Source organism: Chlamydotis macqueenii, chromosome 16 (genome assembly GCF_036417535.1).
Source record: "Chlamydotis macqueenii isolate bChlMac1 chromosome 16, bChlMac1.mat, whole genome shotgun sequence".
Lineage (NCBI taxonomy): Eukaryota > Metazoa > Chordata > Aves > Otidiformes > Otididae > Chlamydotis > Chlamydotis macqueenii.
The window spans coordinates 1,715,983-1,728,481 of record NC_141571.1 but is presented as its reverse complement, the minus strand read 5'-3'; the positions used below and the strand labels follow the sequence as shown (position 1 = coordinate 1,728,481).

Genomic DNA, 12,499 nt, shown 5'->3' with positions numbered 1-12,499 from the left:
TTGGGCACTTAGGTTGAACACGGCTGCTGTCCTGCAGCAGGGGCAGGGCAGGGTGTAACCTGGTATGTGAGACGTCCTCACTTGTGAAGAGAGTGTCCCATCAAACATGAGATGTTAAATGCCTAGTGTATGACCACAATACCGTAGTCCCTATTCTGCACCTTACTATCAGATTCTCTGTGTCTTTGTGACCTGTCAGACACAGTCATAACTTTCTTTAGATACTACTGTCTCTTTTTCCTTTGAAAGAGGGAGTGTGGGGGAGAAATAATGTGATGTCCTCATCTTACTGCTCATGGTCATCTCTATAAAACTCTATTCTTGCTCTCTTCTTCTCTCCAAGTGTGGAGGTTTTGGCTTGTTATTTCTGGAAATCCAGAACTGCTGCTGATTTGAGTATCTCTGTTTTCTGTGTCTGAGAAGCAGAACTGCCCCGACTTGGCACTCCCTCCCTTTCACACTCTTTCCGGGGAGCAGTTTGAATACCTAACACAGAGTGGCCTCTTGGGTCCCTCTGACAGCAGCCGTGCCCCTCTGCACTGCAGGTTCCTGCACATCGCACCCTGTTTAAAGGCAACAGTGCTCCTTGGAGTCCTTGCAGCCATGCTGTGAATTTGCTTCTACCTGCCTCTCACAACACAGGGATCTGCCCTGTGCTGGAGCTGATGACAGTCTTCTCCAAACTACCAGATAGCTGTCTGATGAAATTGCTCCACTGCATCAATTAAACTGACCACCAAAGAGGCTTTTCTCATGTGTATATGGCACCAGAAACGCATCTCTGCTTTGGTCAGTGCACGGCAGCACTAGCCTCTTGCAAAGGGGAGAGAACGAACCAGCTGCGCCTCTCTTGTGTTCCTGGAGCAACGTGCTGTAGTCTCATTTAGAAAGATGGTCCTTGTGTCAGCCTCTGGGCAGGGGAATCCTATCTTGTAGGACATGCAGCAGGGTTTTTTCAACGTTATTTCAAAACACGTCCACTCAAAGCTGTGTGAATGGCAGCACAAGAGGATCACGCTGCTGTTTAGTGAGCGCCCTGCAGCGTGCAGTGAGTCCCTGCTGGTTGTTTCCTTGCTTAGGTCCCAGTCAAGGCTTCTTACCTTTCCTTAATGCGCGCCTTTCCTGTCTTCGCCAAGCGTGTAAATTGCTGGTTTTCCAACTTCATTTATTTGGTACTATGACTGGCACCAAGTGCCATTTTTGGCAGCCAAAACAGGTGACTGGTTTCCTGCTCCTTTTAATTTGCCAAAGCAAGAGCTGAGCGCTGTACTCCCACATCCCGTCTGAACAAACCAGAACCCCAACTTGCTTTGGGTAAGCTCTGTCTGGGACTTCTTTCCCTCTTCCCGTGCCTTCCTCTGCAGCATATCCCACTGTACCAGCTCCGTCCTGCCTCTGTGAGCTTTCCAGCCTGACCCAGACGTGCCGGCTAGCGTGCCGCTTGTTGGAGGGGATGCTTTTGCACAGCCCCTGTGCTTCACACTCCAAGAAGCTGTATTGGCAAACAGTGTCTATGGCTGCCAGCAGAATGAAGTAGCGTATGTAGATACAGCAGTATTTAGGGATGGTGTTAAGCAAACAGAGTGCTGAGGACTTAGCCACTCTGGATGGATTTTGGGGAGGGGTGTGGTTATCATGGATTAGCTGTAGCTGTGCACCGTGATGCCTGTTTGCAGCTGCGTATCCCAGATGCGCTCCAGAAGTGCATCTTCAAGTTTAGCTTTGTCCAAGAAGAATGCATTTCACCAACTTCAGTGCGAATCAAAGCACAGACATTGCCAATGACAGAGCATCTCTTCAAAAGCCCGCTCCTGCGCTGAACTGGCGTAGATGCGCCCGTACTGCCCGGGGGGTCCAGCCCTGTTGCTCCTATGCCAGGCAACGTCTGGAGATGTTTGCTGCAGACCATTTGGGGAAACCCACAGATCACTGGCAGTAGCAGTATCACAGTTTGGGAATTTTATTTAAAAGAACTTCATGTTTTGCTAAGATGCTGGGCACTGAACAGCTAGGAACGGAGGGGGATGAGAAATACACAGCATCGGTATAGTATTTTCAAGCAGTTCATGTAGACAGCTTTCCAAGAATAATTATCAACAGAGAACGCTCATCTGAAGGATTTCTGTGAGCAATATTTGATGTCTTTTATTAAAGTTCTGGAATAAAAGTAAATAAAAATAGTTGCTGATAAAAATTGGATATGGCACAAAATATTCCACTGTGAGGACAAGTCACCTTGAAGGACCATAATGATCCGTTTGGAAAGCTTTAGAAAAGAGCTGTAAGAGTAAGTCTCAAGGTCTTAAAACCAAAAGACATTGCAGCAATAGACAGAAGCAACTGGTCTGTTTAGCTCATTAAGGAGAATTTAAATAGCATCCTCATCCAGAGCTGTAAGTGATTAAATGTGGAGACACTAGAGATAAGAAAAAAAATACTGGATCTAAAGCTGCACAAACTCAGATAGGACACAGACTTTAGCAGTGACAGAGCTTCATCACTGGAACAGCTTGCTGTGCATTTTGGATTTTCTGTGGCTTGAAACGTGGAAAATGTGGTGTTACCTGCACCAGAAACACCGGGCCTGTCACGGGACTCGCAGGTGGATGTTTCTGGCCTGGTACTGCAGGAAGCTGCACGATATTATATATTCTGAACATATCTATTCTGAACATACTACCCGTGACACCTACACACGATTTCTACCATTACAACTTAATTAACTATGATGGCTTTCTCTGATGGCTTCTTTGTCCCTAGCTGTGATGATTTTCACTAACCCCATCACCCTTCCAGGACGTGTCCGGCACTCATTCGTTATGGGAACCCTTTGCAAATGTGCCATTTAAGAGCTAAGCTGCCATGGGGACTTGGGCACCTAACCATCAGTTTAGGCAGCGTAGTTTAAAATGTTTGTTGGCAAAAGTCCTCTTCTAATCCCAGAGGTGTGCAGCCTCCATGGGTGTACTGCGGTCTCTACACAGCCCCTTCAAAAGCACTGTTCAGAAAGAGATTGAAACCATAACCCAAGCAGATAAACAATCAAATCCCGTGTGATTACATTAGATATAAAACTTGCCAAAATCTCTTGCTTCCAGTAGCCTTCTGCTTATTGCCACGCTAACTTCTGGCCTTCTCTGCGAACCAACAAGAAATCTGTGATGCTCTTGGCTAGATTTGGCCCAGATTTTGTCACTAGCTGTTAATGAAATGGTCCTGTGGCAGAGTCGGTTTAGAAGCAGAGCTCTGCTCGAAGTGTAAGGCAAGTGTGTTTATCGCCCTTTATGTGTCCGCGGCCTTGTCAGCTCGCAGAGCTGAGCTGGGTAAGGATGGACGGGGCAGCTGGGCTTGAGGGGTCATCGTTTGAGTGAGAGCATGGGCCCTTGTCACGGCGAGTCGCCAGAGTTCCCGTGGTGTTCTGAAAGCAACAATTGGTGATGGAACCGTAATAAAGTAATGGCTTTCTGATTTCTGAATTCCCCTGCAGTTCCCCCTAGATGGTAGCATTGGTTTTCACACTCTAACTTTTTTCTGGTTTTGCTTTGTTGTTTGGTTTGGTTCGGTTTGGTTTTTTTATGCTCTACTAAACATTTCCATTCAAGGGTTATTACCTTTCATTTCAGTTGGGAACATGATTGGTGTGGCTCCTCCTTCCTTTTAGCTCCAGCCTCCTGTGGAAGACCGACAAAAACACACCGGCTCTTCTTCAGTTCTTGTCGCTCATGTGTTTGGGGACACCTTTCATGTGCGGATGCATCTCGTTCTGCTCCCCATTTCTAGGGAATGAGCTCTGCATAGGGAGTATGTAAATTCCTCGCAATGCTGTTCATCCAGCCTCTTGCCTTTTAAAACCTGTGAGGGAAGCACAGAAAATCCAGCCTTGCCCACTTTGCTAAACATTTTTCTTTTAACTTCTAGGTCCTCCTGTTGAGCCCCTGGAGCCAACCAGGCCTTTACCGACTCTTCCTGTTCGCAGAATTCACTCCACTTCAGAAAGAAAACACGAGAGACAGCCAAGACCTCCTAGTCCTCCTCTGGGTGACAGGCCGTCTCCTCCTGGCACGAAACCCAACATCTGTGATGGCAACTTTAACACCGTGGCACTCTTTAGAGGAGAAATGTTTGTTTTCAAGGTACTCGGAATCCCTGCTTACCCATGAGTCTTTCTTTAGTTTTATTGCTGGAAAAGATTAATAGAAGTATGAGGTAGTGAGATTTGAAATACCTGTGAAAAGAGCTGTTTCTCTGAGGCTGATGAATGAGCGATTTAGAAGGAAATGTAAGCAGATTGGCTCTGTAATGTTTGCAAACAGTGCCTGATGGGATTCACAAAAAGCCCAGGCAGTCTGTGCACCAAAATATGAACTGGATGCACTCTCGGAGAATTCGGACACCATCAAGCTTAGAGAGGAGACACCAATAAATCTAGAAAGCAATACCAGTGCCTCACCAGGGGTTAAGCCTTGTTGCCTCCAGAGATGGCACACATTGAACCCTGAGCTTCAGGGAGAACTCAGCCCACATCAAATTCTTGGCGCCTTTGAGCCAGCCTTGCTTGTAGGGGGCCAGGGAGGAAGGAGAGGCTTTGCTCAGTTACCCTTCTCCGAGTGCCATGAATATGGAAATCTGTGGTCCCATTCCCAAAATAACTGTAGCTTTCACTCTGCGCCATGGGCGTGAGCGTGGAGAGGGCTATAGTGAAGGTCATTAAGTGGACAAACCACGTCAGTTATAGAAAATGCCTGAACTGAAAGTAGTTGGAGGCTGGGGCAGTATCTGGGAGGAGTCTCACAGGCTTTGTCCTCCCTGAGCATCCGGTACAGCTTTAACAAATGGTCTCCTGACTAAAGGGATATTTAATAACTCCTGTGTCCCTTTGGACGTGGGTGCTTCACACAGTCGCCAGGTAACGGTACGGCTGTACGGCTCTCCTGGGGCCTGACAGCTGAGCACCAGTTGTACCAGGACAAGGGAGGAGACACAGAGAGGTCACACACAAACGAGTTCATAATGCTTATAACTGTGGACTTGCTTCCCCCTGCTCCTTTTCCTCTCCTTTTTTCCACCCTTTTTCACAGCACCAGCAAATCCACTTCTGACCCCTTTGGCTGCCATCTTTCCCACAAAGCGCATCCCTCGCTGGAGACAGTGTTGGGCTGGGTTGGAGCTCTCATCTCAACCAGGACTTCTGGCTTTAACGGTTACGGGGCCTAGGCAGGGATTAGTAATGCTTGGTGCTGGATGCCCAGCCTGATTTGACTGCAAGATAAAAATACTCAGTCTGAAGACGCTTCTGGTTTTCTCAGGATCGCTGGTTCTGGCGTCTGCGCAACAACCGAGTGCAGGAGGGATATCCCATGCAAATTGAGCAGTTCTGGAAAGGTCTTCCTGCAAAGATTGATGCAGCCTATGAGCGATCTGATGGAAAATTTGTTTTCTTCAAAGGTACGGTACATTTCAGTACCACATCTGCCTCACATCACACTCTGCATTTATGGCATGAAGATGGTGAAAACAGGTACACTGCATCCTTTTCCAAGGGAACACTTCAAGCAGCCACTAATCCTCAAAATACAGTTTAGTGTGGGATGGCCTTGCCAGGACAATCTGTATAAAGCTGATACTGGTTAGTGGAAGTTGGCTTCCGTGTGATAACAAGAAATGGCGCCTATTTCCCAGGGAGCGTCAGTCTCCTTCCTGTCTCCTTGAACATGTTTTGGCAGGGCAGTAGGACCTCCCCAGCTATAGGGCACTCCCAAACACATTTCTGGACAATTGTCTCCTAAAGAAACAGAATGCCCCGCCTTGTGCTGGGGCCCAGATTAGCTCCTTGCACTGCGACAGTGTCTGAACAGGACCCTGTAACTTGAGAGCAAGGAAGAGTGGCTGGAGAGCATCGCATGCCCCTGTACAAAACCACAGTCCCTGGTCTTCTCAATTTATGTCTGCAGCTTCAGTCCCTCAGCTCAGTGATCTATGTTAAAACTTGAGAAGGCAGCAGAAATGATCAAAAAGTGTGGGCTGACCTCCTGCAAGGAACTCCTCAGCCTGAATGAGGGACAACAAAGACAGGGTAGGAGAGAGCTCTTTGAGATCGTGGCTGGCCTAGAGGAGGTAAAAGGGAAAGGGTTGTTTAACATCTCTCCCAAAACAAGAGCTGACAAGCAGCAATGACATCAGGAGGTTTCAGGTTCAAAGTGAAGAGAAGGAGCAGCTTTTTCACACCGTACAGTTCAGCCTGGAAGCCCTCAGCATGCTGTGGTTCGTTGTGGCTATTTTACATTTATATCGATTCACCTACTAATTAGGCAAATCTGTCTGTTGTTTGTGTCCCTGTTTGTCTGTAGAAGATAAATACTGGGTTTTTAAAGAAGTGACAGCAGAGCCAGGCTATCCCCACAGTCTGGTGGAGCTGGGGAGCTGCCTGCCCCGGGAAGGCATCGATACCGCTCTGCGCTGGGAGCCGGTCGGCAAAACCTACTTCTTCAAAGGCGACAGGTACTGGAGGTACAACGAGGACAAGAGAGCAACGGACCCAGGATACCCAAAGCCCATCACCGTGTGGCGAGGAATCCCCCAGGCTCCACAGGGAGCTTTTATCAGCAAGGAAGGCTGTATGTATCTGCCTCTTAGCTCGGCAACGGCTTGTCTGCCTTGGCTTGTTGGATGTGGGGTGTTTTGAATATTTCCTGAGATAGGAATCAAGTCTCAGAAATCCCAGGGTCACACTGGCACCTGTGAGCAGGGCCAGGCTGAAATGCGTCCTGACCCTCACCCCAGCCCAGGCACCTCCTCAGCTGCTAACCCACATTATCCTAATGCCAGCGCTGGGGGACGGGAAGGGGACTTTTCTGGTTTTGCTGCTACAACAGCGTTTTACCTGGGTTTTCCTGGGCCCAGATCGCAAGGGTGCTGTGACTTATATTTTCCTGCTGGTTGCTTACCTGTGGCTGGCCCAGTCCCTGGTGCAGGCCCCAGCCTGCCTGATGGATTTTGAAGCGAGCCATGCTCTGAGTAGGGGTTGGGCCTCCAGAGGCTCCTTCCAACATACTCATTTCTCCGATTTGAAGATTTCTTCCTCTTCTTCCACTTGGAGAAAAAACTAACAGACAGGGTTTGTGGCATTGAGGGTGCATTTAAATTTGGGCCTGTGGTGTGAGATGAGGGCTGTAGGGCTGGGTGAGGCTGGAGGTCTGCAGTGAGAGCCAGTCAGGCTGGAGGACACAGGCAGGAGACCCAATGCTTTCACCACTGTTCTGTTTTTTAATTTATTTTTTTTTCCTAATCACTTGAGAGTGATTATAAAAGGAGACATCTGGGGAGATGAGGGATAATTCAGACAACATGTAGCATAAACCATCAGCCTTTTATTAGCAGCAGGACAAGACTGCTTCTTAACACAGGCCAAATCTCCCGGGTTCAGTGGCCAAAAGGACTCATCTTAGAATCTGCTCCCTCAGGCTGGGTGAACAGAAACCTTAAGTATTCTTCCAAACACTGTCGCGCCCAGGCACACGCTGTTATTCTGCAGATTATGTTAATTGCTTGCTAATGACCAATGAGTGCATATTTACAGATGCTTTAGTAAAGAATAACTCCCTGCAGAACACTTCCTTTCCAGTTAGTGTGTGGGTTTTTTATTCATAGCTTGTCTTGGCCAAGGGGAATGGTGCTCTGTGGGCAACATTGCACCCCCAAGCCAGTGTGTGGCTTCTCTAAATCCTAGCTCCTAAACCACCTTCACTTTTCCATGGTTCTGGAATGCCCTGGATGAATGTGTTTTATTGGCTCAGGCAGGTCCTACCTGCAGCCTTTCAGGCTCCCTGCACATCCTCACACAAGCACAATTTAGCAAGTTGGAAATGGTGTGGTGAGAAATATTCTCTGTTTTGTCTCCTAGTTTACACCTACTTTTACAAAGGGAAGGACTATTGGAAGTTCGATAACCAGCGGCTGAGCGTGGAACCAGGCTACCCCAGATCAATCCTCAAAGACTGGATGGGCTGTAACCAGAAGGATGTTGAACGAAGCAAAGACAGACGTCTCCCCCATGACGATGTGGATATTATGGTGACAATAAACGATGTGCCTAGCACTGTAAATGCAATCGCAGTTGTGATCCCTTGCATTTTGTCTCTGTGTATCCTCGTCTTGGTATACACGATCTTCCAGTTTAAAAACAAAGAGGTGCAGCAAAATGTGGTGTATTACAAAAGACCTGTCCAGGAATGGGTATGACACAGCCCACTGCACATTTCAGCTCATTGATCTGATGAGGACTATGGACAAAAAAAAAGAAAAAAAAAAAAAAAGAAAAGAAAAGAAAAAAAACATGCATTCAAAAGCCTACCAAACAAAACTACTTCAGTGACCTACAAGTTTTGGACAGCCTGGGACTGAAAGAAGCCGGAAAACTGGAAAAAATACAGGCAGCCTTGCAGTGTGGAGCCTCTTTCCTTCTTACTGCCTCAGCCGCGTGTCAGTCTTGGTGTGCCATCCTCCACAGGCTCACTCTGCTAACATCAGAGTCTTAAGACAGGTTTCAACTGACCTGGGAAACTTCCTTCAGTTCCCTGCACCAGTGCTCCCTGTTAAACCCAGCATTCTCCAGTGTAGCTAAATCACCTCTGAACAGAACCATTTTTTTAATAGCTGTCTCATAAATGAATTAAGATCATGAAATCTATGAACAGAAACAATTCAGTATCGTAAGCAGAAGACATTCTGATGCTGAACCATTCTAAGAGATCTTCTTAGTTTATTACAACATCCAGGGAATTACCTGGATACAATTTTCCAATACCTGCTGGTCAGATGTTTTGTACATTCATACCGAATCAGCGCTGCCACTCAGCACAGTGCATGAGGAACCACTGAGCACTCAAAGAGGTAAACGAGTGCAGAGCAGAAGCTCACGAAGCACCAAACCAGACACCATAATGTTACCTGGCAACATCAAGCCTAGATTGGGACAATCTGAAGACAAATTGGGTGTTAAAAAAAAAAAAAAAAAAAAAAAGGGATCATGGGAATACATGTTTTAGTTTTGGGAGCCATTCACTAGAGAAATATTTAAGTAAGTGTCACATGATGTTGTTTTAAGCTCCCATCAGCAAGAAACAATGAACCAATGGTTACCGATACACTGAAAATGTGTATGGGCATAGACTGCACTCTGCCCCGATAAGATGCTGGGAAAAGATGAATTGTTGTTATGTGGCATGTGTAACTAGATTATGGAATTTGTACGTTGGGTTTCAGGAGAATGGAAATGTTTGTTTAGAGTGAGATCGTCATTCTATTTTGCTGAAATAGTCAAGATGCAGTAAGAATTAGGCCTGTTTATAAAACTAAATCCAGTCCCTGTAGATGTCACAAATATTGTATGCCTTCAAAATTTGTTTCTTTTGTTTATGCTCACTTCTTCACAGGCAAATATTTGGCAAGGCCCAAAGGAAGCATGCCACACAGTAGCGTGAGTTCATCACTAGCCATGTTTGACAGACACAAAAATCAGGTAAAGGCTAGATAAGTATCTGAACTTTCGGCTGGTAACTTTCCACAAGTCTCTTCCTACAGCAGTAGTGTCTGCGCATCCCTCTTACAGGCGTGAGTGGTTTAGGCTGTCGTGTCCTACCCACAAGCCCAGTCCATCCTGTGGTTGATGCTGATATTTCTCCCATGTTACATAAGAGTGGAAGAAGAGTTTCTCACAGTGCAATGTCATGGTGAAGTCCAGCCTTGTACAGAAGTGCCATTCCTGTAAGCGCAGGAACTGCTCTGCACGCTCCCTGTAAGGAGCAGGTGATTGGCCTGAGCCCTCTGCCTACAACTGAATGTCATTCGGTGCAACGGAAGTGCAATGCACAGAATGTCCATGTAGTGTAGAAAAGTACAGCTTTATAATGTCAGCTATGAAAAAAAAAAAAGAAATCCAAGGATGACAAACATGCTAAAAATATTCCCAGTGACAATGATGAGGAATGGAGAAGCAGGCAGATTGTTAGCATTCTGAATTTCTAACTAGTGCTCAAATATTGCTATGGCGAAGCAGGATAGACAAATAGCTACTTCTAGTGAAGCCCATTAGGACTGCGTAACACATGGTCTCAAACTGTATTTTTGTCCTTCGTAACTGATTTCCATAGCCAAGCTGTTTATTGTGTTTAAACATAAAATATTACAAACATATTACAAAGTGAGAAGCTAGTAGATACAAAACTTTGAATTTTAGTAAAAAAAAAAAAAATGTGATAACGTCTCATGATGGGTGAAGGAGTGCAAAGGACCAAATGAAATCGGAGCTACTAATTAGACACCCCCCACACGCTACTCTGTACGTCACTGTGTGTACTGTGTATGTGGTAGAACGCACTCAGAGCACCACAGCCACATGGCACATCGAACTCATCTGTACGCTGCCATCTCTTCCGGGACTGCGACAGCCCAAACCTTTGAGCAACTTCCAACAGCCATCATTAAAAAAAAAAAAAAAAATTACAAACTAGAGAAATGTCTGCTTTTGTTTGTATTTCCCCCCTGCCTGAAGGTAGGTTTTTGGTCTGTTCAAGACCCCGCACTGAGTGACAAGCTGCACAAGCAGCACGGTGCCTGGGTCTGGAGCAAGCGGAGCCATTTCCTCAGCCAGCTGCCTGTGGCCGTGGGGAGCTGCGCACCCCGCTGCCATACGGCAATGTGCCTGCCCTGAATTGCCGAAATTCAGGCCTCGCCAAAGCACTGCTTAAGTGAACTGGAGAAATGGTTCAGTGCCTTTTCTCACTGCTTCGGAACTGGCTCCCGGTGCAGTTGTTACGTATCTGAGCTTTCCAGGGGTGCGAGGTGTTTGTGTAGGGGTTTAAGGGGCTGAGAAAGAGCCCTCTACAGTTAAAAGTGCTGGCGGTGGCGGGGGCTGGGGCAGGGAGCAGCTGACCCGATTCCCCCACAGAACAATCCCATTCACGCCGCCATCGTATCGCTTTTGTTAAGGTTAGCACCTGCGCGCTCCCAGGGCGACCTGGATCCCGGCACGACCATCAGTGTTCGCGGAAGAGAGAGTTCCTTAGCGCTTCCACAGCCAAGCTCTTCGCTGGGATCCTGAATCGTGCGGCAGAAACAGCACCTGTCAGCAGGGTATCAGCTCGGTCTGTCTGCCATCAGCACAGCCGGAGCAGCTCCATGGACAGGTGGCCACGTTCCAGTTCCCGTCCAGAAACGCGTCCCCAGGACGCATTGCCACCACAGAGGAGCAGGGAGTTGTGCTTCAACTCGAAGCACAAGAGGCTCTTCTCGGTGTGCTCCTGGCATGCTGCGCACCGCCCTGCAGCATGGGCCATGGTACAGAGGGGACTCCTGGCGCACGGTTACCCTGAGCGCAGCAGTTGTGGCCGCTCCAGCAAGCGGTCCACTACACACAACACAGCATTCAACATAATTCTTTCCCCCCCCCCCCCTTCCATTTTTGACTGCTTTAAGTAATTTCAATACCAGCAAAGTAGGCTCTTTTTTTTCCAGGTAAGTGATAAATGTGCTGGGATACACAATCACTCCAGTCAGAACAGAGGTGGTGCTCCAGTGTAAGAGGGATTAGTCATTCCTAACTTACAATTAGTCACTAAAGCTCAAGGGGCTCTCCCATCTCACACCACGAGGACTTGGTTTAAAAACCTCCGTGAAGGATCTTGGCAGAAGTTTTTTGACATTCCTGCAACCCTTTGCAATACCCGACGTGACGTGTTGCCTTCCACTGCCTGACAGCAGAGGTGGTACACAGCCACGGTACGTAACCCACAGCTTCAGAGTTCAACAATTTCATTTTTCAGAATCCTGAGAAGCCGTGGTAGCAATCCCCAGCATTACCCCAAAATAAGCGTTAGCAGAAAAGCTTGCAACCACTGTGCAACACTTGCATCTAATCTACACCGTACTCAAGATAAAGATGCATCATGGATTTGTAGATAACAATGCTTTGTTTGGACTTTCTTTTCCTAATTAACTCCAACCATTCGGTTTGCTTTTTTGACTCTGAAGACTGAGCACATCTTTGTTCAAATACAAGCCAAGAGCTTGCTCTTGCGCTGCTCCGAGCTCATCACTACAGGGGTGAAATCTGGATTCTTAACCACAGCATGCTTCAAGTTCAGCTGCACTGAATTCACCTTTCTATCAACTCATCAGTCGGTCCTCATTCCCACCAGTCAGAGTAAGTCGGTACGGGGAAACTTCCTGCACCAGCTCACTGCCTTTCCTAACAGGACACTGTGACACTGAACACCGTGGCTCCCAGTGCAGCTCCCTGCGAAACTCCTGGAAAATCTAACCATTTCCTCTTTACTTTTTCCCCCATCCTCGCGCATGTAAAAGGGCTTCCCTCTCATTCCACTCCATCACTTACCAGGGTCCTTAAAACTCCACAGGTTTTGTACGACACAGAACTCCACAGGTTTTGTACGACAGGACTCACCGTTGAAACACCAAGTTTGTACTCTCATGATATCATGTA

The 12,499-nt window shown here is 47.2% G+C and overlaps 1 protein-coding gene across 3 annotated transcripts in view; it reads left to right on the top strand.

Moving 5' to 3' along the window:
* MMP24 (matrix metallopeptidase 24) overlaps positions 1-9,933 on the top strand; it is a 50,033-nt gene extending 40,100 nt beyond the window's left edge. For all 3 annotated transcript variants that reach the window (XM_086760508.1, XM_086760509.1, XM_086760510.1), the window contains 4 exons: positions 3,919-4,133; positions 5,307-5,445; positions 6,348-6,614; positions 7,901-9,933. In XM_086760508.1, the coding sequence (XP_086616634.1) occupies positions 3,919-4,133; positions 5,307-5,445; positions 6,348-6,614; positions 7,901-8,238 (959 nt within the window). In that variant the 3' untranslated portion in view covers positions 8,239-9,933. The remainder of the gene's footprint in view (positions 1-3,918; positions 4,134-5,306; positions 5,446-6,347; positions 6,615-7,900) is intronic.
* The last annotated feature ends 2,566 nt before the right edge of the window (positions 9,934-12,499 follow it).